Source organism: Pezoporus flaviventris, unplaced genomic scaffold (genome assembly GCF_033815535.1).
Source record: "Pezoporus flaviventris isolate CSIRO_AGI_PZ_B2104156 unplaced genomic scaffold, CSIRO_AGI_Pfla_v1 ptg000063l, whole genome shotgun sequence".
Classification (NCBI taxonomy): Eukaryota; Metazoa; Chordata; class Aves; order Psittaciformes; family Psittacidae; genus Pezoporus; species Pezoporus flaviventris.
In genome coordinates this window covers 10,973,983-11,001,785 of record NW_026892611.1, presented here as the reverse complement: position 1 = coordinate 11,001,785, position 27,803 = coordinate 10,973,983, and the positions used below count along the sequence as shown (strand labels likewise).

At 56.1% G+C, this 27,803-nt stretch overlaps 3 protein-coding genes across 3 annotated transcripts; all 3 read left to right on the top strand.

Annotated features, from left to right (window-relative positions):
- Positions 1-2,970: 2,970 nt before the first annotated feature.
- Positions 2,971-7,184, top strand: LOC133278182 (coiled-coil domain-containing protein 183-like). The gene is made up of 12 exons (XM_061470709.1): positions 2,971-3,075; positions 3,450-3,611; positions 3,735-3,839; positions 4,019-4,141; positions 4,527-4,655; positions 4,796-4,856; positions 4,937-5,037; positions 5,324-5,553; positions 5,875-6,034; positions 6,175-6,294; positions 6,543-6,639; positions 7,075-7,184. Exons 1-12 carry the CDS (start codon positions 2,971-2,973, stop codon positions 7,182-7,184), a joined length of 1,503 nt encoding a protein of 500 aa, XP_061326693.1.
- Positions 7,185-12,544: 5,360 nt separating this feature from the next.
- Positions 12,545-16,758, top strand: LOC133278181 (coiled-coil domain-containing protein 183-like). The gene is made up of 12 exons (XM_061470707.1): positions 12,545-12,649; positions 13,024-13,185; positions 13,309-13,413; positions 13,593-13,715; positions 14,101-14,229; positions 14,370-14,430; positions 14,511-14,611; positions 14,898-15,127; positions 15,449-15,608; positions 15,749-15,868; positions 16,117-16,213; positions 16,649-16,758. The coding sequence occupies exons 1-12, from the start codon at positions 12,545-12,547 to the stop codon at positions 16,756-16,758; spliced, it is 1,503 nt and encodes a 500-aa protein (XP_061326691.1).
- Positions 16,759-22,119: 5,361 nt separating this feature from the next.
- Positions 22,120-26,333, top strand: LOC133278180 (coiled-coil domain-containing protein 183-like). The gene is made up of 12 exons (XM_061470706.1): positions 22,120-22,224; positions 22,599-22,760; positions 22,884-22,988; positions 23,168-23,290; positions 23,676-23,804; positions 23,945-24,005; positions 24,086-24,186; positions 24,473-24,702; positions 25,024-25,183; positions 25,324-25,443; positions 25,692-25,788; positions 26,224-26,333. Exons 1-12 carry the CDS (start codon positions 22,120-22,122, stop codon positions 26,331-26,333), a joined length of 1,503 nt encoding a protein of 500 aa, XP_061326690.1.
- The last annotated feature ends 1,470 nt before the right edge of the window (positions 26,334-27,803 follow it).

The following is a 27,803-nucleotide window of genomic DNA, read 5'->3' as shown; positions in this document are numbered from 1 at the left end:
TGAGAAGTAGACAGGTTAGACAGGTTAAGTGCAGCATCATTACTCTCTCTCTCTCCCCCTCTTTTCTTTTCTTTTTTTTTTTTTTTTTTTAGTCCCTGCAAAAGCCATCATTACTCCCACTACAGTCCCACGTACAGAACGTGGCACAAGGACCCTGTGGAGACTAACAGCAAACCAGCTCCGAGAAGGAGAAGCATCATTGCAGTGAGAGGTGGCAGGCTCAACCTTAGCGGGGGTCCCCGCAGAGGCTCCGCCTCCCCCACATCGTATGAGGCTTGGGCTTTTATACTGACCAAAATGCACACTCGTTCCGACACAGGTGGCCAGCCTGTGCTGGAACAAGTGGCTAGCAGTATCTACAGAGGTCTCCAAGGGTTGATAGAAACCTGGACATACTTATATTTACCAACTTCTAGTACATGAGTATCACAGAGAAACTGTATGGGCTCTCCCTGTCAATTGCAAGAAAAAATCATAACATATACAGCTTGAGTATAAGAGGATTTTAACGCATACGTGGTCACCGTTTGTCAGGCCTCCTTAACTATTTTGAGATCAAGAGCTTCCCACTCTTTAGCCCCCTGCTGTGTAGTAAACACAGGATATGCCAAGATGCCCATTGCAGAAAATTCCCCAGTAATGTTCACCTCTTTGGTTACCCATTGTTACAACAGAGCGTCTCCAGGGCCAGTAAGTCTGAGCAGACCGACCCGGGAGATGAAGAGTCAGGGTCTGGAAGCAGAGGATATAAATCTGGCTCGGATTCAGGGGATTCGGGGGCTGATCCTGCGCCGAACTCGGGGTCTCCGTTGCTCGCAGCTGTGTCTTTCTTATCAGATGTCTCTCGTTCGGTATGTGGCCATCTGCAGACCTGGCTCCTCCGTGACTGAGTTAAAAATCTTTTCACTCTGGGGCATAGTGGGCTGGAGAGGCTCGCGGTTCCTTTAAATCTCCCGCTCGCGCATGATCCCTATTTTCTACTGCGTGCTTCAAAATGGCGCCGCAATCGGTCCGGCGCCGAGGCACCGCCCTCTTTCTTTCGGATTCCTCGACTTTTATCATGCGTGTACCTTCTAATATACTTTCTCTGTCCTTTTCAAAGTCCCTGCTTTCGGAACTGGGGTGGTGGGGGAGCAGGGGGTTACACCTCCTCCGCGGCACCTTCTGATGGAGGGGGAGAAAAGGGGGGGGGGAAACCCTGTGCTCCCGCGAGTTGGGGTGGGGGGGAACGAGTTGTAATCTTCCCCCGGTTTCAGCCGACCGGGGACGTCTGTTCCTAGTTTCTCCGTTGCTACCGCAGCAGTTTTCTTTTCTGCCTTGTATCTTTTTATACAGTTCATTACTTCCCTCCGTGGTTTACCGAGTTTCTTTGCCTTTTTATAATCATTAAGCACTGAGTCAAATAGTTCATCACCAAACTTTTGCCACTCACTCTCCTCAAATATTGTATTAGGATCTGCAAAAAAAATCTCTTAGCCTTCCCTACAGCCACTAGACCTGCTAGCTGCTTTAGAGTCTCAGGCTCAATTCCCCGCTTTTCTAAAAAGCACTGTAAAAAGTTAAGGGCTCAGTTCCCCGCTGCCGTTGTCGAAGCCGAGTTTTGCTGAGGGACAGTGAAACGGAGATTCATGAACCACTTTATCCGATTTAAAATGCTTTCTCTTGCCCCCAATGTAATCTACGTGTTTAAATTTTGCCTCGGAAAGGTTAGGGGCGTAATTCCTGTATTTGGCACGTGGACGTGGCCTCCGTGTGGAGATCTCTACATGCATGGCCAGACTGGGGAGATTCCTTGGGTGTACAAACCCTTCCCTGCTTGTCTTTCAAGCGACCACTTCTTCATGCAGGCTTGATGAAGCACTAGAGATAATCGTGTCGGAATTTAGCTTGTCACTGGCTATTAGCGCTAACATGCCATTTATAAATCTGCAAAGGAGATGCTGAGTAAGAGCCTCAGAGGGTATTTCTTAACCCCCTTAGCACAACAGGATGGCTGTAGGTAAAAGACCCCGCATTACAGAAGCTTGATCTCGGCTGAAGTACAAGCTTAGTGCTGGGAAGGCCATTTCCTCCAAAGTCTTTTTCTGCAGCTCTCTGGTAGTGGGATCTTGATGGTATTGACCAACAAACAAGTGTACGTGCTTGCATTTCGTGTCCCGTTTGTAGGTGAGCAAGAGCATACGGTGAGCATCCGAATAAATAATCAGTATTGAGAGCTGGTTGGTTCTTGCCCGTGTCAACAGGAGCGTAACTCCCTGCGCGGCTGTTTCCTGACCAATGAGCTGACCTTTCCAAAGGGACATGTCCAGGCAGCAAGAGGCTGCTCTTGCTCCGTTGCTGTGGTTACGGCCCGGCAACAGTTCCCAGGGCGTAGGGAGCTCAGCTCCATGTTGTGGTTACAGCCCTGCGACAATTATGAGGACGTAGGTTGCTCAGCTCCGTTGGCTTGGCCACAGCTCTGTGACCCTTGCAGCGGGCAGTAGAACTGCAGTGGCTGCTGCGTACACAGCGGGGCTGGAGAGCCGAGGCAGGAGCAGCGGCATCATGCTGGGCCAGAAGACGAACCTCAGCAAGCGCATCCGTGAGATGCGTGCCAGCATAGCCTTGCAAGGTGCTGCCCCGTTGGCTTTGCGTTATGGGCTGGGCCAAGTAGGGGGCTTTTGGTCCCCGCATCATCCTGCATGGTACCAACAGCTCCTCAATGTCCTGCAGGGCAAGCAAGGAACTTGTACAGCAAGCCACAGGAAGAGAAGTTCACGCAGAACGTGGAGCGGCTGCCCCAGCTGCGAGAGGCGGTGCAGGAGGATATCTATGTCCTGGGCCTTGCCCGCAAGGTACCGGCAGGTCCCATTTGCTGCCTCCGTGACTGTGACTCTGCTGGACGTGCAGAGCTAGCTTCTCCACTGGTCCTGTCCAGGAGCAGGGAGTGCAGGGCAGCAGGAGGCTGGGACCATCCCCAGGCTGGCAGTGATGTGTTCTCTGCCCTTCTTCTGCCCACAGCATGAGCTCACCATCGCTGAGGCTTGCGGAGCGGAGCAGCCCTTGGGCATTGCTTTGGCCAGTAAGCCGTTGGAGGTAATAGCAGAGTCCAGCGGGGCCAGGCTGCTGGCAGTGGGCTGGGGTTCAGGGGATGCTCAGAAGGAGCGGTTGGAGGGAACAGGCAGCTGGTGCCAGCACCAGGACAGCCCCGCAGGGCTGGTGCAGTGAGACACGGGGCGTCCATGAGCGGTCCCGTGGGACCCTTTGCACTGCAGGACCCATCAGTGTCCTCCCCTAGCTCCCTGAGCAGGTCCTTTGCCCCAGCAGAGCTCCTGTCCCGCCAAGGGAGCGAGCAGGTCCCAGCATCCCCAGCTCTACCTTGGCAATGAGTTTTGCAGGCAGGACCCCTTCTCCCGTGGGCGCCCAGCGAGCCCTGCCTCCAGCCTGGCAAATGCTCACATCCCATGCAGGTGGCCCGGGAGAAGCTCCGGGCTGAAGTCTGTCGCCAGGTGAACACATGCAACATGCTGCTGTACCAGGTGGAGCAGCGGAGCCGGGCCAAGGAGCGGCTGCAGAGGCGGCTGCAGCAGCTGCAGGATGTCCAGAGGGCCGAAAAGCAGCAGCAGGCACAGGTGCCAGGGCCCCTCCCTGGGGTGGCAGCACCCGTGGGGGGTTTCAGTCAACCCTGCCCCCCTGGGTGGGCACTGGTCTCAGTAGATGGGCTCACCCCTTGTCTCCAACCTTCTCTGCCCCAGGTGGTTCGTACCCTGGAGGGCAACATAGAGAAGATGCAAACAAAAGTCCGCGCTGGGCAGAAGGTGACTGCCCTGTACGTGGCGGTGCGGGATGCCCTGAGGAAGGTGAGCTCATCCTCACCGTGCCGTTGTCTCACCCGCTCCCCCTGCAAAGGCACTGAAGGGCCCAAGGGGCTGTGCTGGTGGGACACCCTCCTGCAGGAGGTCCTCCTGCTCCCCTCCACCTTCTGTCCCAGCACAGGGCACCCCTGGGACTCAGTGGGCTCTGGCTCCCCGTGTCCCAGGAGCTGGCCCACCTGCCTCTGCACCTGGACCTCCTGAGTGAGACGGCCGAGCTGCAGCATAGGGAGGTGGAGGACATGGAGCTCATGGCCTCGCGTGGGCTCAGAGCTGCTCGTGGAGCCGAGGTGAGACCATCGTCCAGGGCACCTCAGGGTGCTTTCCTGCCCTCCAGAGCCCACACATGGCACCAGACGGCCGTGCTGCTGAGTCTTCCTTCCTTCAAGAAAAAGCAAGACTGAGCTTGGCTTCCCCGCAGCACCCAGATGCCTCCATAGCTCCTCCTGTGTCTGGCTCTTGGGCCGGGCTGCCCTGAGCTGGGGACAGCTGCCTGAAGCCCTGGCCACGGGGAAGGTGGCGTTCTCCATTCTCTAGCTGGCCTTGCTCACTTTCCTTCCCAGGCTGTTTACAGGGGGTAGGGGGTGGCATTTTTGATGCTGGCCATGCCAGGCTTAGAAGCTCACAGAGGTCCGCTGGAGCTTTGGGAGCCACTTCTCTTCTGCTCTGCTCCAGGAGCGCATGGTCAGGACGAAAACCCAGGTCCTTGCAGAGAGGGAGCTCAGGCTCCGCACCCAGGCTGCTCAGAAAGAGCCCAGAGACGGAGGCTGGCTCAAGGAAGCAAAAGAAAGGGCTCTGAAAACGGTGAGCTGGGGGACCCCGGCACATTCAGGGTTGCCGGCATAGGGCGGGCATCAGTGCCCAGCCTGCCATGGGTGAGGGGCTGCAGGGCCAGCTCCCCCAGGGTGCCAGCAGCTCAGGGGTGACGATGAACATCCTTGCAGCAAGCCAAGCATGACCTCAGCAGGGACTTCCTGAGCCTGCCCGCAGAGGACCCAGTGGTGGGTGAGTGCCTGTCAGGGTGCAGGGGGGGGATGCAGGCGCAGCCGCAGGCATCCTTCCCTGCCACAACCTTTCCACCGCAGCTGCCAAACTGGAGGCCACCAAGTACCAGCTGCAGCGGGAGGCCTACGTGAGGGAGAAGATAGAGGAGGCCAAGGATGTGGTGCAGTGCTCCCGCCTCTGGGTGAGGTGAAAAGCCATCTCTGGTAGAAGCTGGGGCTGCTCCAGCCCCAGGGAGCTGAGCCTTGTCTGCTCACCTTGTTCCATGGCAGGGTTATCTGCTCTCCTCTGTCCCCAGAGCCCCCCAGGGCCCCTCTTGTACAGGCAGGGCTGGAACTGCTTTGCTCCACGCCATGAACTTGCAGTGCTTCCTGTGGTTCCTGGTGCAGAAACCTCCCCAGGAGCACGGCCCAGATCCTGTACCCTGCAGGAGTGCCCTGGGCTGAGTCCCTGTGCTCTCCCCCGGCCAGGACATCCCCATCAGGCTCCAGGCACAGCAGAAGTCCCTGCTGGAAATGGAGCAGTACCTCACAAGGTGCAAGGAGAAGAAGCAGGAGCTGGAGAAGGCAGTGAAGGAGCTGGAGATGCAGCGCGATGAGCTGAAGTTTCGCCGGCCCCCAGACACAAGCAGGTGCTGCTGGCCTCCGGACACTCATGCCAAAGGGGCCGGCACCCTTAGGGGCAGGGGGACACGTGCATGGCAGGTGTCCCAAGAGGGCAGCCCTTCCTTTGTCACCCTGCGGCTGCCCACCCCTCCCGCACTGGGAGGCTTTCTGAGCAGAGTGCTGCCCCAGCTCTGGTGCTGGCAGAGCACGCAAAGCTCCTGCGCTGGCAGCAGGAGGAGCCTTGCTCCTTGCCTGGCATGGGAAGTGGGAGCAGCAGCAGCGTGGGGTTGAGTTGCAGGCAGCATCTCTGCTCTGCGCTTGGGGGCAGGGGAGAAGCTGGGCAGCAGCTTTTGCAACAGCTTTGGGGTGTCTGCACCCCTGTGCCGTTGTATGGATGTGACCGTGGTTGGCTCCAGGGGGCTGGTGGAGGAGCTGAGGACGAGGCTGCAGCGGGAAGAGGCTCGGCTGGAACAGGGGCGAGCCCAGCTGCTGAGGAGCCAGGAGACGCTGCTGGACTTTGAAAACGCACTTGACAACCTCTTCGTCCGGCTGCGGGGCATCACCGTGCCTGGCCAGGTACCCGCCCAACGCTGGGCTGAGCAGAGCCCAGGCTCTGCTTGGTGCTGCAACGGCACCGTGTGGTGACACTTGGTGCAGCGACCATCACCCCAAGGGGCTCGTTCTCCCCACCAAGGCTGTTCCCTCTCTGACTCCAGGAGCATCCTGTCAAGGCCATGGCAGTGGACGAGAAGCTCCGGCAGTGTGAGCAGAAGCTGCAGTACCTGGTGCAGCGGGTGGCTGACCTGCCCCCCTCCAGCCACAGCGAGGATGATGAGGTGCACGGCGGCTCCATCCCTGCTGCGCTCTTTGGGGACCCGCACAGGCTTTCCCGGGTGGCCCGTGCCAAGCCATCCTCCCAGCTGGAGGATGGAGGTGCTCGAGGGAAGAGCCACGGAGCAGCTCAGGCCCAGGTGGCCCCGGGCTCTGTGGGGTGTTCCCTACCAGGGGCACATGGAGCTTGGGCACCCCTTTGCTTGTAACACCCGCCTCCCCTTCAGCTATGAACACAGCCTCTCTTTCACAGACTTTTGTGAAGGTCAGGCAGCTGCTGGAGGAAACCCTCATGGCCGATCCACGGAACCGGAAGGTTTCCTTGGAGGACACGGGCGTGGGGCTCCAAGGTAGGAAAGGGGACACATCCCACGGCAACTGCCCCAGCCAGCCCCTGCCTCCTGGCATTTCTGGCTGTCCTTGCCCATCTCCCACTGTCCCAGCAGAGCCCAACCCAGGAGTTGCTGCAGGCGTTGGGGCTGACCGCGCTTGGCTCCAGGCCTTTGAGCATAGTGCTGGTTTTCTGTGTGCATGTGGGAGACTGGAGGCAGATGGTGGCTTGGGGAGCGTAGAAGCACCACAGGAGCAAGGGGGGATGCTGTGGTGCAAGCGGGGAGAGCCTCGTCTTCAGAACCACTTGGCTGTGAATCTTCTTCACAGCCAGGGCTTGGCTCTGCCAGTGGCCTCCTCCTATGGGAGCTGCCGGCTCCTCCTGGGGACACAGGCACAGCAGAGGCAGCCCCACAGACCCTCCCCAGCCCGCTCCTCTCCGCTCTCTCCTCCAGACGATTTTGATATCCCTGACAACCACAGTGGCCTTGTCCTCACCAGAGAAGCCATCAAGAAGCAAGGGCTGGACTTGATCGAAAGCAAGAAGAAAAGCAAGAGGAAGTAGCCGTTGCTCCCCGAGACCTGGGGATGCCCCAGAGCACCCGTTGTGCACTTTTGCCTCCTGTTAATAGAGGAGATGTTTTTCATTCCATCGGATGCGCTTGGTGGGCTTTGTGTGACTGCAGGTGTGGGGATTCTATTGCCAAAACGTAGCACAAGCTGTGGTTTTGAAAGGAAGCTCCAGAAGGAGCATGATGTGCCAGTGACCACGTGGAATGGAGCGTCCCAGAACCAAGAGCCCAACAGGTACTTTCTTCTGCAATCACACTGCAGAAGACAACCCACCCATCTCCTGCCCCTGTCCTGTTCTCATGTGCTTACCGCAGCCAGGGGGGTGAGCTGAACTTCTAGGAACTACATCATAGATAGCCTGCATAGAAGAGCCAAAATTAAAACACCCAATGCCTCCTCCCACAACAGTGTGCCAGGACAAAAAGCTCTTGCTGGGCATCACCTACACATGGTGAGCACCAGATAAGCCCCACCGACACGCCAACCTGCCCTTTCTTAGCCACCCAAAACTCCATCCCTCCACATGGAAGGGAACCAAGGAAAAGCTAGGGTGGAATGTGGGCATTGGCAGCAGCAGAATGGGAGGAAGCCCTGGGGTGGTGAGGCAGCAGGAGGCCTGTGCGAGAGGACCGCCGCTCCCCGGGGCTGAGGGACTGAGGAGCAGTGGGTCTGGACCCCAGCTGGGCACACTGTCCCCCCCACCACAGTGGGGCGGTCATTGGCATCCATGAGGAATGGCTCAGGGAGATCCGAGAGGAGCCCAGATGTAAGCGGCGAGGAGAAGCAGACAGGCCAACCCAATACGGGTGATAAGCAACTTCTAGTTTATTTGTGACGCAGTTCACACATATATAGGAGTGGTATTCAGCCACTCCTTCTTGGCATAACAGTATTGGTTAGCCCCCACAGCTTCCTCCACATTCTCCTCCCAGGTCCGGTCTCCGGCCACCTGTGGGGGCCACCCCCTGCCTTGCTTGCACAGTCCTCCAGAACTCTATGGTCCTGCTCTTAAGAGTCATTCTGCAACAATTCCCCCCTTTTTCTTTGTGCAAGCAAGGCATTATGGGTTATTCTGTTCACCTGTTTTATCACACAACTATAAACAAGCCTAATAGCTACGATGATTAACCTAACAAGGATACATAAGTGCAATACTTTTAAACAGTGTTTGACTCAACCTGTAATGCCCCGTGAAGACAACCATCTAGTTATTCTTAGGATATTGCTCATTTCCTATTGCTGGGTAAGCTGAGCCAGGGTTCTCAGCTGTGCGTACATCGAATTAGCATAATCAGAGACTCATACAACACATTCCATCAAACTCTTCACATCCATGTCCCTGTTCCAACAACAAAAGGTTCTGCAGTGTTGCATGTCTTACAGAGTCAACATTAAAACAAATCAGGAATTGCCTTCGATGTAGAATTGTCTGCTTAGCAACTCAGCAACCCAGTCTGCTTAGTTGAGCTGAAGCACTTACAGTGATTTGGCATATTATGATTGGATCCATGTTTTGAAGACCCTCAGTGACTAACATATAATCGGTTAAACACAGGTGTGAGAACTCAACCCTGAAAGCTTGCCAACAGTCCACAGTTCTCATTAGCTTGGTGAATTCCAGCCTCTTATCTTGCTTGCTTAAGCTTCCTCGGGCCTCCCACGGCCCCGCGGTATCTTTCAGGACCATTCAAAGTTTATGTACCAATTACCCATTCTCCTGTGAGAACACTGTCTCCACATCTTCCCCCTTTTGTTTTCTCCAGTAACGAGTCGCTACTACAGCAAGGCATACATAAATTTACATTAGCAGAGTAACTATTACAGGGTGCAGCAGCATGTCGAAGATGCTGATGGCAGTGAAGGACTAGCCAAAGAAATTTCTTACCAGTGGAATTCTCCCCCCCCTTAATTTGTTCCATCACCTCCTTTATAACACTACCATTGTATTAAAATTTTTCTAGCTTTTGCCTTAGCATTTTCTAGCAGCTACTGCAAATTTCCATACTCTAACATCTCTTTTACAAGTGACAAATCTATACAATACAAGGTGCAGTTTCTTATTAGCAACTAGCTAGTAAATACAGGTGGTTTTATACACAAAATCACAACCTCTAATAATAACTACTTTACAAGCACACATATTCAGGATGTTACTTTTCAGTTGCCCCCAAGTGATGTTTTGCAGTCATTCGTTTTTCTCTTCCTCTATCTCAGTCTGCTTGGGGTATTCACGGTCAGCTCCTGTAGCTGAGGCATCAGGTTTATCCATTCGTCTGTCCAGCTCATGGCAAGGCTTGACAAACTTTGCAGGCAGTCACCATGGACCTGTAGGCAGGAGGACACAAATATACCCCCTCCCCCAGGTTATCAGTTCTTCAGTTCTTGAGAAGTAGACAGGTTAGACAGGTTAAGTGCAGCATCATTACTCTCTCTCTCTCCCCCTCTTTTCTTTTCTTTTTTTTTTTTTTTTTTAGTCCCTGCAAAAGCCATCATTACTCCCACTACAGTCCCACGTACAGAACGTGGCACAAGGACCCTGTGGAGACTAACAGCAAACCAGCTCCGAGAAGGAGAAGCATCATTGCAGTGAGAGGTGGCAGGCTCAACCTTAGCGGGGGTCCCCGCAGAGGCTCCGCCTCCCCCACATCGTATGAGGCTTGGGCTTTTATACTGACCAAAATGCACACTCGTTCCGACACAGGTGGCCAGCCTGTGCTGGAACAAGTGGCTAGCAGTATCTACAGAGGTCTCCAAGGGTTGATAGAAACCTGGACATACTTATATTTACCAACTTCTAGTACATGAGTATCACAGAGAAACTGTATGGGCTCTCCCTGTCAATTGCAAGAAAAAATCATAACATATACAGCTTGAGTATAAGAGGATTTTAACGCATACGTGGTCACCGTTTGTCAGGCCTCCTTAACTATTTTGAGATCAAGAGCTTCCCACTCTTTAGCCCCCTGCTGTGTAGTAAACACAGGATATGCCAAGATGCCCATTGCAGAAAATTCCCCAGTAATGTTCACCTCTTTGGTTACCCATTGTTACAACAGAGCGTCTCCAGGGCCAGTAAGTCTGAGCAGACCGACCCGGGAGATGAAGAGTCAGGGTCTGGAAGCAGAGGATATAAATCTGGCTCGGATTCAGGGGATTCGGGGGCTGATCCTGCGCCGAACTCGGGGTCTCCGTTGCTCGCAGCTGTGTCTTTCTTATCAGATGTCTCTCGTTCGGTATGTGGCCATCTGCAGACCTGGCTCCTCCGTGACTGAGTTAAAAATCTTTTCACTCTGGGGCATAGTGGGCTGGAGAGGCTCGCGGTTCCTTTAAATCTCCCGCTCGCGCATGATCCCTATTTTCTACTGCGTGCTTCAAAATGGCGCCGCAATCGGTCCGGCGCCGAGGCACCGCCCTCTTTCTTTCGGATTCCTCGACTTTTATCATGCGTGTACCTTCTAATATACTTTCTCTGTCCTTTTCAAAGTCCCTGCTTTCGGAACTGGGGTGGTGGGGGAGCAGGGGGTTACACCTCCTCCGCGGCACCTTCTGATGGAGGGGGAGAAAAGGGGGGGGGGAAACCCTGTGCTCCCGCGAGTTGGGGTGGGGGGGAACGAGTTGTAATCTTCCCCCGGTTTCAGCCGACCGGGGACGTCTGTTCCTAGTTTCTCCGTTGCTACCGCAGCAGTTTTCTTTTCTGCCTTGTATCTTTTTATACAGTTCATTACTTCCCTCCGTGGTTTACCGAGTTTCTTTGCCTTTTTATAATCATTAAGCACTGAGTCAAATAGTTCATCACCAAACTTTTGCCACTCACTCTCCTCAAATATTGTATTAGGATCTGCAAAAAAAATCTCTTAGCCTTCCCTACAGCCACTAGACCTGCTAGCTGCTTTAGAGTCTCAGGCTCAATTCCCCGCTTTTCTAAAAAGCACTGTAAAAAGTTAAGGGCTCAGTTCCCCGCTGCCGTTGTCGAAGCCGAGTTTTGCTGAGGGACAGTGAAACGGAGATTCATGAACCACTTTATCCGATTTAAAATGCTTTCTCTTGCCCCCAATGTAATCTACGTGTTTAAATTTTGCCTCGGAAAGGTTAGGGGCGTAATTCCTGTATTTGGCAGGTGGACGTGGCCTCCGTGTGGAGATCTCTACATGCATGGCCAGACTGGGGAGATTCCTTGGGTGTACAAACCCTTCCCTGCTTGTCTTTCAAGCGACCACTTCTTCATGCAGGCTTGATGAAGCACTAGAGATAATCGTGTCGGAATTTAGCTTGTCACTGGCTATTAGCGCTAACATGCCATTTATAAATCTGCAAAGGAGATGCTGAGTAAGAGCCTCAGAGGGTATTTCTTAACCCCCTTAGCACAACAGGATGGCTGTAGGTAAAAGACCCCGCATTACAGAAGCTTGATCTCGGCTGAAGTACAAGCTTAGTGCTGGGAAGGCCATTTCCTCCAAAGTCTTTTTCTGCAGCTCTCTGGTAGTGGGATCTTGATGGTATTGACCAACAAACAAGTGTACGTGCTTGCATTTCGTGTCCCGTTTGTAGGTGAGCAAGAGCATACGGTGAGCATCCGAATAAATAATCAGTATTGAGAGCTGGTTGGTTCTTGCCCGTGTCAACAGGAGCGTAACTCCCTGCGCGGCTGTTTCCTGACCAATGAGCTGACCTTTCCAAAGGGACATGTCCAGGCAGCAAGAGGCTGCTCTTGCTCCGTTGCTGTGGTTACGGCCCGGCAACAGTTCCCAGGGCGTAGGGAGCTCAGCTCCATGTTGTGGTTACAGCCCTGCGACAATTATGAGGACGTAGGTTGCTCAGCTCCGTTGGCTTGGCCACAGCTCTGTGACCCTTGCAGCGGGCAGTAGAACTGCAGTGGCTGCTGCGTACACAGCGGGGCTGGAGAGCCGAGGCAGGAGCAGCGGCATCATGCTGGGCCAGAAGACGAACCTCAGCAAGCGCATCCGTGAGATGCGTGCCAGCATAGCCTTGCAAGGTGCTGCCCCGTTGGCTTTGCGTTATGGGCTGGGCCAAGTAGGGGGCTTTTGGTCCCCGCATCATCCTGCATGGTACCAACAGCTCCTCAATGTCCTGCAGGGCAAGCAAGGAACTTGTACAGCAAGCCACAGGAAGAGAAGTTCACGCAGAACGTGGAGCGGCTGCCCCAGCTGCGAGAGGCGGTGCAGGAGGATATCTATGTCCTGGGCCTTGCCCGCAAGGTACCGGCAGGTCCCATTTGCTGCCTCCGTGACTGTGACTCTGCTGGACGTGCAGAGCTAGCTTCTCCACTGGTCCTGTCCAGGAGCAGGGAGTGCAGGGCAGCAGGAGGCTGGGACCATCCCCAGGCTGGCAGTGATGTGTTCTCTGCCCTTCTTCTGCCCACAGCATGAGCTCACCATCGCTGAGGCTTGCGGAGCGGAGCAGCCCTTGGGCATTGCTTTGGCCAGTAAGCCGTTGGAGGTAATAGCAGAGTCCAGCGGGGCCAGGCTGCTGGCAGTGGGCTGGGGTTCAGGGGATGCTCAGAAGGAGCGGTTGGAGGGAACAGGCAGCTGGTGCCAGCACCAGGACAGCCCCGCAGGGCTGGTGCAGTGAGACACGGGGCGTCCATGAGCGGTCCCGTGGGACCCTTTGCACTGCAGGACCCATCAGTGTCCTCCCCTAGCTCCCTGAGCAGGTCCTTTGCCCCAGCAGAGCTCCTGTCCCGCCAAGGGAGCGAGCAGGTCCCAGCATCCCCAGCTCTACCTTGGCAATGAGTTTTGCAGGCAGGACCCCTTCTCCCGTGGGCGCCCAGCGAGCCCTGCCTCCAGCCTGGCAAATGCTCACATCCCATGCAGGTGGCCCGGGAGAAGCTCCGGGCTGAAGTCTGTCGCCAGGTGAACACATGCAACATGCTGCTGTACCAGGTGGAGCAGCGGAGCCGGGCCAAGGAGCGGCTGCAGAGGCGGCTGCAGCAGCTGCAGGATGTCCAGAGGGCCGAAAAGCAGCAGCAGGCACAGGTGCCAGGGCCCCTCCCTGGGGTGGCAGCACCCGTGGGGGGTTTCAGTCAACCCTGCCCCCCTGGGTGGGCACTGGTCTCAGTAGATGGGCTCACCCCTTGTCTCCAACCTTCTCTGCCCCAGGTGGTTCGTACCCTGGAGGGCAACATAGAGAAGATGCAAACAAAAGTCCGCGCTGGGCAGAAGGTGACTGCCCTGTACGTGGCGGTGCGGGATGCCCTGAGGAAGGTGAGCTCATCCTCACCGTGCCGTTGTCTCACCCGCTCCCCCTGCAAAGGCACTGAAGGGCCCAAGGGGCTGTGCTGGTGGGACACCCTCCTGCAGGAGGTCCTCCTGCTCCCCTCCACCTTCTGTCCCAGCACAGGGCACCCCTGGGACTCAGTGGGCTCTGGCTCCCCGTGTCCCAGGAGCTGGCCCACCTGCCTCTGCACCTGGACCTCCTGAGTGAGACGGCCGAGCTGCAGCATAGGGAGGTGGAGGACATGGAGCTCATGGCCTCGCGTGGGCTCAGAGCTGCTCGTGGAGCCGAGGTGAGACCATCGTCCAGGGCACCTCAGGGTGCTTTCCTGCCCTCCAGAGCCCACACATGGCACCAGATGGCCGTGCTGCTGAGTCTTCCTTCCTTCAAGAAAAAGCAAGACTGAGCTTGGCTTCCCCGCAGCACCCAGATGCCTCCATAGCTCCTCCTGTGTCTGGCTCTTGGGCCGGGCTGCCCTGAGCTGGGGACAGCTGCCTGAAGCCCTGGCCACGGGGAAGGTGGCGTTCTCCATTCTCTAGCTGGCCTTGCTCACTTTCCTTCCCAGGCTGTTTACAGGGGGTAGGGGGTGGCATTTTTGATGCTGGCCATGCCAGGCTTAGAAGCTCACAGAGGTCCGCTGGAGCTTTGGGAGCCACTTCTCTTCTGCTCTGCTCCAGGAGCGCATGGTCAGGACGAAAACCCAGGTCCTTGCAGAGAGGGAGCTCAGGCTCCGCACCCAGGCTGCTCAGAAAGAGCCCAGAGACGGAGGCTGGCTCAAGGAAGCAAAAGAAAGGGCTCTGAAAACGGTGAGCTGGGGGACCCCGGCACATTCAGGGTTGCCGGCATAGGGCGGGCATCAGTGCCCAGCCTGCCATGGGTGAGGGGCTGCAGGGCCAGCTCCCCCAGGGTGCCAGCAGCTCAGGGGTGACGATGAACATCCTTGCAGCAAGCCAAGCATGACCTCAGCAGGGACTTCCTGAGCCTGCCCGCAGAGGACCCAGTGGTGGGTGAGTGCCTGTCAGGGTGCAGGGGGGGGATGCAGGCGCAGCCGCAGGCATCCTTCCCTGCCACAACCTTTCCACCGCAGCTGCCAAACTGGAGGCCACCAAGTACCAGCTGCAGCGGGAGGCCTACGTGAGGGAGAAGATAGAGGAGGCCAAGGATGTGGTGCAGTGCTCCCGCCTCTGGGTGAGGTGAAAAGCCATCTCTGGTAGAAGCTGGGGCTGCTCCAGCCCCAGGGAGCTGAGCCTTGTCTGCTCACCTTGTTCCATGGCAGGGTTATCTGCTCTCCTCTGTCCCCAGAGCCCCCCAGGGCCCCTCTTGTACAGGCAGGGCTGGAACTGCTTTGCTCCACGCCATGAACTTGCAGTGCTTCCTGTGGTTCCTGGTGCAGAAACCTCCCCAGGAGCACGGCCCAGATCCTGTACCCTGCAGGAGTGCCCTGGGCTGAGTCCCTGTGCTCTCCCCCGGCCAGGACATCCCCATCAGGCTCCAGGCACAGCAGAAGTCCCTGCTGGAAATGGAGCAGTACCTCACAAGGTGCAAGGAGAAGAAGCAGGAGCTGGAGAAGGCAGTGAAGGAGCTGGAGATGCAGCGCGATGAGCTGAAGTTTCGCCGGCCCCCAGACACAAGCAGGTGCTGCTGGCCTCCGGACACTCATGCCAAAGGGGCCGGCACCCTTAGGGGCAGGGGGACACGTGCATGGCAGGTGTCCCAAGAGGGCAGCCCTTCCTTTGTCACCCTGCGGCTGCCCACCCCTCCCGCACTGGGAGGCTTTCTGAGCAGAGTGCTGCCCCAGCTCTGGTGCTGGCAGAGCACGCAAAGCTCCTGCGCTGGCAGCAGGAGGAGCCTTGCTCCTTGCCTGGCATGGGAAGTGGGAGCAGCAGCAGCGTGGGGTTGAGTTGCAGGCAGCATCTCTGCTCTGCGCTTGGGGGCAGGGGAGAAGCTGGGCAGCAGCTTTTGCAACAGCTTTGGGGTGTCTGCACCCCTGTGCCGTTGTATGGATGTGACCGTGGTTGGCTCCAGGGGGCTGGTGGAGGAGCTGAGGACGAGGCTGCAGCGGGAAGAGGCTCGGCTGGAACAGGGGCGAGCCCAGCTGCTGAGGAGCCAGGAGACGCTGCTGGACTTTGAAAACGCACTTGACAACCTCTTCGTCCGGCTGCGGGGCATCACCGTGCCTGGCCAGGTACCCGCCCAACGCTGGGCTGAGCAGAGCCCAGGCTCTGCTTGGTGCTGCAACGGCACCGTGTGGTGACACTTGGTGCAGCGACCATCACCCCAAGGGGCTCGTTCTCCCCACCAAGGCTGTTCCCTCTCTGACTCCAGGAGCATCCTGTCAAGGCCATGGCAGTGGACGAGAAGCTCCGGCAGTGTGAGCAGAAGCTGCAGTACCTGGTGCAGCGGGTGGCTGACCTGCCCCCCTCCAGCCACAGCGAGGATGATGAGGTGCACGGCGGCTCCATCCCTGCTGCGCTCTTTGGGGACCCGCACAGGCTTTCCCGGGTGGCCCGTGCCAAGCCATCCTCCCAGCTGGAGGATGGAGGTGCTCGAGGGAAGAGCCACGGAGCAGCTCAGGCCCAGGTGGCCCCGGGCTCTGTGGGGTGTTCCCTACCAGGGGCACATGGAGCTTGGGCACCCCTTTGCTTGTAACACCCGCCTCCCCTTCAGCTATGAACACAGCCTCTCTTTCACAGACTTTTGTGAAGGTCAGGCAGCTGCTGGAGGAAACCCTCATGGCCGATCCACGGAACCGGAAGGTTTCCTTGGAGGACACGGGCGTGGGGCTCCAAGGTAGGAAAGGGGACACATCCCACGGCAACTGCCCCAGCCAGCCCCTGCCTCCTGGCATTTCTGGCTGTCCTTGCCCATCTCCCACTGTCCCAGCAGAGCCCAACCCAGGAGTTGCTGCAGGCGTTGGGGCTGACCGCGCTTGGCTCCAGGCCTTTGAGCATAGTGCTGGTTTTCTGTGTGCATGTGGGAGACTGGAGGCAGATGGTGGCTTGGGGAGCGTAGAAGCACCACAGGAGCAAGGGGGGATGCTGTGGTGCAAGCGGGGAGAGCCTCGTCTTCAGAACCACTTGGCTGTGAATCTTCTTCACAGCCAGGGCTTGGCTCTGCCAGTGGCCTCCTCCTATGGGAGCTGCCGGCTCCTCCTGGGGACACAGGCACAGCAGAGGCAGCCCCACAGACCCTCCCCAGCCCGCTCCTCTCCGCTCTCTCCTCCAGACGATTTTGATATCCCTGACAACCACAGTGGCCTTGTCCTCACCAGAGAAGCCATCAAGAAGCAAGGGCTGGACTTGATCGAAAGCAAGAAGAAAAGCAAGAGGAAGTAGCCGTTGCTCCCCGAGACCTGGGGATGCCCCAGAGCACCCGTTGTGCACTTTTGCCTCCTGTTAATAGAGGAGATGTTTTTCATTCCATCGGATGCGCTTGGTGGGCTTTGTGTGACTGCAGGTGTGGGGATTCTATTGCCAAAACGTAGCACAAGCTGTGGTTTTGAAAGGAAGCTCCAGAAGGAGCATGATGTGCCAGTGACCACGTGGAATGGAGCGTCCCAGAACCAAGAGCCCAACAGGTACTTTCTTCTGCAATCACACTGCAGAAGACAACCCACCCATCTCCTGCCCCTGTCCTGTTCTCATGTGCTTACCGCAGCCAGGGGGGTGAGCTGAACTTCTAGGAACTACATCATAGATAGCCTGCATAGAAGAGCCAAAATTAAAACACCCAATGCCTCCTCCCACAACAGTGTGCCAGGACAAAAAGCTCTTGCTGGGCATCACCTACACATGGTGAGCACCAGATAAGCCCCACCGACACGCCAACCTGCCCTTTCTTAGCCACCCAAAACTCCATCCCTCCACATGGAAGGGAACCAAGGAAAAGCTAGGGTGGAATGTGGGCATTGGCAGCAGCAGAATGGGAGGAAGCCCTGGGGTGGTGAGGCAGCAGGAGGCCTGTGCGAGAGGACCGCCGCTCCCCGGGGCTGAGGGACTGAGGAGCAGCGGGTCTGGACCCCAGCTGGGCACACTGTCCCCCCCACCACAGTGGGGCGGTCATTGGCATCCATGAGGAATGGCTCAGGGAGATCCGAGAGGAGCCCAGATGTAAGCGGCGAGGAGAAGCAGACAGGCCAACCCAATACGGGTGATAAGCAACTTCTAGTTTATTTGTGACGCAGTTCACACATATATAGGAGTGGTATTCAGCCACTCCTTCTTGGCATAACAGTATTGGTTAGCCCCCACAGCTTCCTCCACATTCTCCTCCCAGGTCCGGTCTCCGGCCACCTGTGGGGGCCACCCCCTGCCTTGCTTGCACGGTCCTCCAGAACTCTATGGTCCTGCTCTTAAGAGTCATTCTGCAACAATTCCCCCCTTTTTCTTTGTGCAAGCAAGGCATTATGGGTTATTCTGTTCACCTGTTTTATCACACAACTATAAACAAGCCTAATAGCTACGATGATTAACCTAACAAGGATACATAAGTGCAATACTTTTAAACAGTGTTTGACTCAACCTGTAATGCCCCGTGAAGACAACCATCTAGTTATTCTTAGGATATTGCTCATTTCCTATTGCTGGGTAAGCTGAGCCAGGGTTCTCAGCTGTGCGTACATCGAATTAGCATAATCAGAGACTCATACAACACATTCCATCAAACTCTTCACATCCATGTCCCTGTTCCAACAACAAAAGGTTCTGCAGTGTTGCATGTCTTACAGAGTCAACATTAAAACAAATCAGGAATTGCCTTCGATGTAGAATTGTCTGCTTAGCAACTCAGCAACCCAGTCTGCTTAGTTGAGCTGAAGCACTTACAGTGATTTGGCATATTATGATTGGATCCATGTTTTGAAGACCCTCAGTGACTAACATATAATCGGTTAAACACAGGTGTGAGAACTCAACCCTGAAAGCTTGCCAACAGTCCACAGTTCTCATTAGCTTGGTGAATTCCAGCCTCTTATCTTGCTTGCTTAAGCTTCCTCGGGCCTCCCACGGCCCCGCGGTATCTTTCAGGACCATTCAAAGTTTATGTACCAATTACCCATTCTCCTGTGAGAACACTGTCTCCACATCTTCCCCCTTTTGTTTTCTCCAGTAACGAGTCGCTACTACAGCAAGGCACACATAAATTTACATTAGCAGAGTAACTATTACAGGGTGCAGCAGCATGTCGAAGATGCTGATGGCAGTGAAGGACTAGCCAAAGAAATTTCTTACCAGTGGAATTCTCCCCCCCCTTAATTTGTTCCATCACCTCCTTTATAACACTACCATTGTATTAAAATTTTTCTAGCTTTTGCCTTAGCATTTTCTAGCAGCTACTGCAAATTTCCATACTCTAACATCTCTTTTACAAGTGACAAATCTATACAATACAAGGTGCAGTTTCTTATTAGCAACTAGCTAGTAAATACAGGTGGTTTTATACACAAAATCACAACCTCTAATAATAACTACTTTACAAGCACACATATTCAGGATGTTACTTTTCAGTTGCCCCCAAGTGATGTTTTGCAGTCATTCGTTTTTCTCTTCCTCTATCTCAGTCTGCTTGGGGTATTCACGGTCAGCTCCTGTAGCTGAGGCATCAGGTTTATCCATTCGTCTGTCCAGCTCATGGCAAGGCTTGACAAACTTTGCAGGCAGTCACCATGGACCTGTAGGCAGGAGGACACAAATATACCCCCTCCCCCAGGTTATCAGTTCTTCAGTTCTTGAGAAGTAGACAGGTTAGACAGGTTAAGTGCAGCATCATTACTCTCTCTCTCTCCCCCTCTTTTCTTTTCTTTTTTTTTTTTTTTTTTTAGTCCCTGCAAAAGCCATCATTACTCCCACTACAGTCCCACGTACAGAACGTGGCACAAGGACCCTGTGGAGACTAACAGCAAACCAGCTCCGAGAAGGAGAAGCATCATTGCAGTGAGAGGTGGCAGGCTCAACCTTAGCGGGGGTCCCCGCAGAGGCTCCGCCTCCCCCACATCGTATGAGGCTTGGGCTTTTATACTGACCAAAATGCACACTCGTTCCGACACAGGTGGCCAGCCTGTGCTGGAACAAGTGGCTAGCAGTATCTACAGAGGTCTCCAAGGGTTGATAGAAACCTGGACATACTTATATTTACCAACTTCTAGTACATGAGTATCACAGAGAAACTGTATGGGCTCTCCCTGTCAATTGCAAGAAAAAATCATAACATATACAGCTTGAGTATAAGAGGATTTTAACGCATACGTGGTCACCGTTTGTCAGGCCTCCTTAACTATTTTGAGATCAAGAGCTTCCCACTCTTTAGCCCCCTGCTGTGTAGTAAACACAGGATATGCCAAGATGCCCATTGCAGAAAATTCCCCAGTAATGTTCACCTCTTTGGTTACCCATTGTTACAACAGAGCGTCTCCAGGGCCAGTAAGTCTGAGCAGACCGACCCGGGAGATGAAGAGTCAGGGTCTGGAAGCAGAGGATATAAATCTGGCTCGGATTCAGGGGATTCGGGGGCTGATCCTGCGCCGAACTCGGGGTCTCCGTTGCTCGCAGCTGTGTCTTTCTTATCAGATGTCTCTCGTTCGGTATGTGGCCATCTGCAGACCTGGCTCCTCCGTGACTGAGTTAAAAATCTTTTCACTCTGGGGCATAGTGGGCTGGAGAGGCTCGCGGTTCCTTTAAATCTCCCGCTCGCGCATGATCCCTATTTTCTACTGCGTGCTTCAAAATGGCGCCGCAATCGGTCCGGCGCCGAGGCACCGCCCTCTTTCTTTCGGATTCCTCGACTTTTATCATGCGTGTACCTTCTAATATACTTTCTCTGTCCTTTTCAAAGTCCCTGCTTTCGGAACTGGGGTGGTGGGGGAGCAGGGGGTTACACCTCCTCCGCGGCACCTTCTGATGGAGGGGGAGAAAAGGGGGGGGGGAAACCCTGTGCTCCCGCGAGTTGGGGTGGGGGGGAACGAGTTGTAATCTTCCCCCGGTTTCAGCCGACCGGGGACGTCTGTTCCTAGTTTCTCCGTTGCTACCGCAGCAGTTTTCTTTTCTGCCTTGTATCTTTTTATACAGTTCATTACTTCCCTCCGTGGTTTACCGAGTTTCTTTGCCTTTTTATAATCATTAAGCACTGAGTCAAATAGTTCATCACCAAACTTTTGCCACTCACTCTCCTCAAATATTGTATTAGGATCTGCAAACAAAATCTCTTAGCCTTCCCTACAGCCACTAGACCTGCTAGCTGCTTTAGAGTCTCAGGCTCAATTCCCCGCTTTTCTAAAAAGCACTGTAAAAAGTTAAGGGCTCAGTTCCCCGCTGCCGTTGTCGAAGCCGAGTTTTGCTGAGGGACAGTGAAACGGAGATTCATGAACCACTTTATCCGATTTAAAATGCTTTCTCTTGCCCCCAATGTAATCTACGTGTTTAAATTTTGCCTCGGAAAGGTTAGGGGCGTAATTCCTGTATTTGGCACGTGGACGTGGCCTCCGTGTGGAGATCTCTACATGCATGGCCAGACTGGGGAGATTCCTTGGGTGTACAAACCCTTCCCTGCTTGTCTTTCAAGCGACCACTTCTTCATGCAGGCTTGATGAAGCACTAGAGATAATCGTGTCGGAATTTAGCTTGTCACTGGCTATTAGCGCTAACATGCCATTTATAAATCTGCAAAGGAGATGCTGAGTAAGAGCCTCAGAGGGTATTTCTTAACCCCCTTAGCACAACAGGATGGCTGTAGGTAAAAGACCCCGCATTACAGAAGCTTGATCTCGGCTGAAGTACAAGCTTAGTGCTGGGAAGGCCATTTCCTCCAAAGTCTTTTTCTGCAGCTCTCTGGTAGTGGGATCTTGATGGTATTGACCAACAAACAAGTGTACGTGCTTGCATTTCGTGTCCCGTTTGTAGGTGAGCAAGAGCATACGGTGAGCATCCGAATAAATAATCAGTATTGAGAGCTGGTTGGTTCTTGCCCGTGTCAACAGGAGCGTAACTCCCTGCGCGGCTGTTTCCTGACCAATGAGCTGACCTTTCCAAAGGGACATGTCCAGGCAGCAAGAGGCTGCTCTTGCTCCGTTGCTGTGGTTACGGCCCGGCAACAGTTCCCAGGGCGTAGGGAGCTCAGCTCCATGTTGTGGTTACAGCCCTGCGACAATTATGAGGACGTAGGTTGCTCAGCTCCGTTGGCTTGGCCACAGCTCTGTGACCCTTGCAGCGGGCAGTAGAACTGCAGTGGCTGCTGCGTACACAGCGGGGCTGGAGAGCCGAGGCAGGAGCAGCGGCATCATGCTGGGCCAGAAGACGAACCTCAGCAAGCGCATCCGTGAGATGCGTGCCAGCATAGCCTTGCAAGGTGCTGCCCCGTTGGCTTTGCGTTATGGGCTGGGCCAAGTAGGGGGCTTTTGGTCCCCGCATCATCCTGCATGGTACCAACAGCTCCTCAATGTCCTGCAGGGCAAGCAAGGAACTTGTACAGCAAGCCACAGGAAGAGAAGTTCACGCAGAACGTGGAGCGGCTGCCCCAGCTGCGAGAGGCGGTGCAGGAGGATATCTATGTCCTGGGCCTTGCCCGCAAGGTACCGGCAGGTCCCATTTGCTGCCTCCGTGACTGTGACTCTGCTGGACGTGCAGAGCTAGCTTCTCCACTGGTCCTGTCCAGGAGCAGGGAGTGCAGGGCAGCAGGAGGCTGGGACCATCCCCAGGCTGGCAGTGATGTGTTCTCTGCCCTTCTTCTGCCCACAGCATGAGCTCACCATCGCTGAGGCTTGCGGAGCGGAGCAGCCCTTGGGCATTGCTTTGGCCAGTAAGCCGTTGGAGGTAATAGCAGAGTCCAGCGGGGCCAGGCTGCTGGCAGTGGGCTGGGGTTCAGGGGATGCTCAGAAGGAGCGGTTGGAGGGAACAGGCAGCTGGTGCCAGCACCAGGACAGCCCCGCAGGGCTGGTGCAGTGAGACACGGGGCGTCCATGAGCGGTCCCGTGGGACCCTTTGCACTGCAGGACCCATCAGTGTCCTCCCCTAGCACCCTGAGCAGGTCCTTTGCCCCAGCAGAGCTCCTGTCCCGCCAAGGGAGCGAGCAGGTCCCAGCATCCCCAGCTCTACCTTGGCAATGAGTTTTGCAGGCAGGACCCCTTCTCCCGTGGGCGCCCAGCGAGCCCTGCCTCCAGCCTGGCAAATGCTCACATCCCATGCAGGTGGCCCGGGAGAAGCTCCGGGCTGAAGTCTGTCGCCAGGTGAACACATGCAACATGCTGCTGTACCAGGTGGAGCAGCGGAGCCGGGCCAAGGAGCGGCTGCAGAGGCGGCTGCAGCAGCTGCAGGATGTCCAGAGGGCCGAAAAGCAGCAGCAGGCACAGGTGCCAGGGCCCCTCCCTGGGGTGGCAGCACCCGTGGGGGGTTTCAGTCAACCCTGCCCCCCTGGGTGGGCACTGGTCTCAGTAGATGGGCTCACCCCTTGTCTCCAACCTTCTCTGCCCCAGGTGGTTCGTACCCTGGAGGGCAACATAGAGAAGATGCAAACAAAAGTCCGCGCTGGGCAGAAGGTGACTGCCCTGTACGTGGCGGTGCGGGATGCCCTGAGGAAGGTGAGCTCATCCTCACCGTGCCGTTGTCTCACCCGCTCCCCCTGCAAAGGCACTGAAGGGCCCAAGGGGCTGTGCTGGTGGGACACCCTCCTGCAGGAGGTCCTCCTGCTCCCCTCCACCTTCTGTCCCAGCACAGGGCACCCCTGGGACTCAGTGGGCTCTGGCTCCCCGTGTCCCAGGAGCTGGCCCACCTGCCTCTGCACCTGGACCTCCTGAGTGAGACGGCCGAGCTGCAGCATAGGGAGGTGGAGGACATGGAGCTCATGGCCTCGCGTGGGCTCAGAGCTGCTCGTGGAGCCGAGGTGAGACCATCGTCCAGGGCACCTCAGGGTGCTTTCCTGCCCTCCAGAGCCCACACATGGCACCAGATGGCCGTGCTGCTGAGTCTTCCTTCCTTCAAGAAAAAGCAAGACTGAGCTTGGCTTCCCCGCAGCACCCAGATGCCTCCATAGCTCCTCCTGTGTCTGGCTCTTGGGCCGGGCTGCCCTGAGCTGGGGACAGCTGCCTGAAGCCCTGGCCACGGGGAAGGTGGCGTTCTCCATTCTCTAGCTGGCCTTGCTCACTTTCCTTCCCAGGCTGTTTACAGGGGGTAGGGGGTGGCATTTTTGATGCTGGCCATGCCAGGCTTAGAAGCTCACAGTGGTCCGCTGGAGCTTTGGGAGCCACTTCTCTTCTGCTCTGCTCCAGGAGCGCATGGTCAGGACGAAAACCCAGGTCCTTGCAGAGAGGGAGCTCAGGCTCCGCACCCAGGCTGCTCAGAAAGAGCCCAGAGACGGAGGCTGGCTCAAGGAAGCAAAAGAAAGGGCTCTGAAAACGGTGAGCTGGGGGACCCCGGCACATTCAGGGTTGCCGGCATAGGGCGGGCATCAGTGCCCAGCCTGCCATGGGTGAGGGGCTGCAGGGCCAGCTCCCCCAGGGTGCCAGCAGCTCAGGGGTGACGATGAACATCCTTGCAGCAAGCCAAGCATGACCTCAGCAGGGACTTCCTGAGCCTGCCCGCAGAGGACCCAGTGGTGGGTGAGTGCCTGTCAGGGTGCAGGGGGGGGATGCAGGCGCAGCCGCAGGCATCCTTCCCTGCCACAACCTTTCCACCGCAGCTGCCAAACTGGAGGCCACCAAGTACCAGCTGCAGCGGGAGGCCTACGTGAGGGAGAAGATAGAGGAGGCCAAGGATGTGGTGCAGTGCTCCCGCCTCTGGGTGAGGTGAAAAGCCATCTCTGGTAGAAGCTGGGGCTGCTCCAGCCCCAGGGAGCTGAGCCTTGTCTGCTCACCTTGTTCCATGGCAGGGTTATCTGCTCTCCTCTGTCCCCAGAGCCCCCCAGGGCCCCTCTTGTACAGGCAGGGCTGGAACTGCTTTGCTCCACGCCATGAACTTGCAGTGCTTCCTGTGGTTCCTGGTGCAGAAACCTCCCCAGGAGCACGGCCCAGATCCTGTACCCTGCAGGAGTGCCCTGGGCTGAGTCCCTGTGCTCTCCCCCGGCCAGGACATCCCCATCAGGCTCCAGGCACAGCAGAAGTCCCTGCTGGAAATGGAGCAGTACCTCACAAGGTGCAAGGAGAAGAAGCAGGAGCTGGAGAAGGCAGTGAAGGAGCTGGAGATGCAGCGCGATGAGCTGAAGTTTCGCCGGCCCCCAGACACAAGCAGGTGCTGCTGGCCTCCGGACACTCATGCCAAAGGGGCCGGCACCCTTAGGGGCAGGGGGACACGTGCATGGCAGGTGTCCCAAGAGGGCAGCCCTTCCTTTGTCACCCTGCGGCTGCCCACCCCTCCCGCACTGGGAGGCTTTCTGAGCAGAGTGCTGCCCCAGCTCTGGTGCTGGCAGAGCACGCAAAGCTCCTGCGCTGGCAGCAGGAGGAGCCTTGCTCCTTGCCTGGCATGGGAAGTGGGAGCAGCAGCAGCGTGGGGTTGAGTTGCAGGCAGCATCTCTGCTCTGCGCTTGGGGGCAGGGGAGAAGCTGGGCAGCAGCTTTTGCAACAGCTTTGGGGTGTCTGCACCCCTGTGCCGTTGTATGGATGTGACCGTGGTTGGCTCCAGGGGGCTGGTGGAGGAGCTGAGGACGAGGCTGCAGCGGGAAGAGGCTCGGCTGGAACAGGGGCGAGCCCAGCTGCTGAGGAGCCAGGAGACGCTGCTGGACTTTGAAAACGCACTTGACAACCTCTTCGTCCGGCTGCGGGGCATCACCGTGCCTGGCCAGGTACCCGCCCAACGCTGGGCTGAGCAGAGCCCAGGCTCTGCTTGGTGCTGCAACGGCACCGTGTGGTGACACTTGGTGCAGCGACCATCACCCCAAGGGGCTCGTTCTCCCCACCAAGGCTGTTCCCTCTCTGACTCCAGGAGCATCCTGTCAAGGCCATGGCAGTGGACGAGAAGCTCCGGCAGTGTGAGCAGAAGCTGCAGTACCTGGTGCAGCGGGTGGCTGACCTGCCCCCCTCCAGCCACAGCGAGGATGATGAGGTGCACGGCGGCTCCATCCCTGCTGCGCTCTTTGGGGACCCGCACAGGCTTTCCCGGGTGGCCCGTGCCAAGCCATCCTCCCAGCTGGAGGATGGAGGTGCTCGAGGGAAGAGCCACGGAGCAGCTCAGGCCCAGGTGGCCCCGGGCTCTGTGGGGTGTTCCCTACCAGGGGCACATGGAGCTTGGGCACCCCTTTGCTTGTAACACCCGCCTCCCCTTCAGCTATGAACACAGCCTCTCTTTCACAGACTTTTGTGAAGGTCAGGCAGCTGCTGGAGGAAACCCTCATGGCCGATCCACGGAACCGGAAGGTTTCCTTGGAGGACACGGGCGTGGGGCTCCAAGGTAGGAAAGGGGACACATCCCACGGCAACTGCCCCAGCCAGCCCCTGCCTCCTGGCATTTCTGGCTGTCCTTGCCCATCTCCCACTGTCCCAGCAGAGCCCAACCCAGGAGTTGCTGCAGGCGTTGGGGCTGACCGCGCTTGGCTCCAGGCCTTTGAGCATAGTGCTGGTTTTCTGTGTGCATGTGGGAGACTGGAGGCAGATGGCGGCTTGGGGAGCGTAGAAGCACCACAGGAGCAAGGGGGGATGCTGTGGTGCAAGCGGGGAGAGCCTCGTCTTCAGAACCACTTGGCTGTGAATCTTCTTCACAGCCAGGGCTTGGCTCTGCCAGTGGCCTCCTCCTATGGGAGCTGCCGGCTCCTCCTGGGGACACAGGCACAGCAGAGGCAGCCCCACAGACCCTCCCCAGCCCGCTCCTCTCCGCTCTCTCCTCCAGACGATTTTGATATCCCTGACAACCACAGTGGCCTTGTCCTCACCAGAGAAGCCATCAAGAAGCAAGGGCTGGACTTGATCGAAAGCAAGAAGAAAAGCAAGAGGAAGTAGCCGTTGCTCCCCGAGACCTGGGGATGCCCCAGAGCACCCGTTGTGCACTTTTGCCTCCTGTTAATAGAGGAGATGTTTTTCATTCCATCGGATGCGCTTGGTGGGCTTTGTGTGACTGCAGGTGTGGGGATTCTATTGCCAAAACGTAGCACAAGCTGTGGTTTTGAAAGGAAGCTCCAGAAGGAGCATGATGTGCCAGTGACCACGTGGAATGGAGCGTCCCAGAACCAAGAGCCCAACAGGTACTTTCTTCTGCAATCACACTGCAGAAGACAACCCACCCATCTCCTGCCCCTGTCCTGTTCTCATGTGCTTACCGCAGCCAGGGGGGTGAGCTGAACTTCTAGGAACTACATCATAGATAGCCTGCATAGAAGAGCCAAAATTAAAACACCCAATGCCTCCTCCCACAACAGTGTGCCAGGACAAAAAGCTCTTGCTGGGCATCACCTACACATGGTGAGCACCAGATAAGCCCCACCGACACGCCAACCTGCCCTTTCTTAGCCACCCAAAACTCCATCCCTCCACATGGAAGGGAACCAAGGAAAAGCTAGGGTGGAATGTGGGCATTGGCAGCAGCAGAATGGGAGGAAGCCCTGGGGTGGTGAGGCAGCAGGAGGCCTGTGCGAGAGGACCGCCGCTCCCCGGGGCTGAGGGACTGAGGAGCAGTGGGTCTGGACCCCAGCTGGGCACACTGTCCCCCCCACCACAGTGGGGCGGTCATTGGCATCCATGAGGAATGGCTCAGGGAGATCCGAGAGGAGCCCAGATGTAAGCGGCGAGGAGAAGCAGACAGGCCAACCCAATACGGGTGATAAGCAACTTCTAGTTTATTTGTGACGCAGTTCACACATATATAGGAGTGGTATTCAGCCACTCCTTCTTGGCATAACAGTATTGGTTAGCCCCCACAGCTTCCTCCACATTCTCCTCCCAGGTCCGGTCTCCGGCCACCTGTGGGGGCCACCCCCTGCCTTGCTTGCACGGTCCTCCAGAACTCTATGGTCCTGCTCTTAAGAGTCATTCTGCAACAATTCCCCCCTTTTTCTTTGTGCAAGCAAGGCATTATGGGTTATTCTGTTCACCTGTTTTATCACACAACTATAAACAAGCCTAATAGCTACGATGATTAACCTAACAAGGATACATAAGTGCAATACTTTTAAACAGTGTTTGACTAAACCTGTAATGCCCCGTGAAGACAACCATCTAGTTATTCTTAGGATATTGCTCATTTCCTATTGCTGGGTAAGCTGAGCCAGGGTTCTCAGCTGTGCGTACATCGAATTAGCATAATCAGAGACTCATACAACACATTCCATCAAACTCTTCACATCCATGTCCCTGTTCCAACAACAAAAGGTTCTGCAGTGTTGCATGTCTTACAGAGTCAACATTAAAACAAATCAGGAATTGCCTTCGATGTAGAATTGTCTGCTTAGCAACTCAGCAACCCAGTCTGCTTAG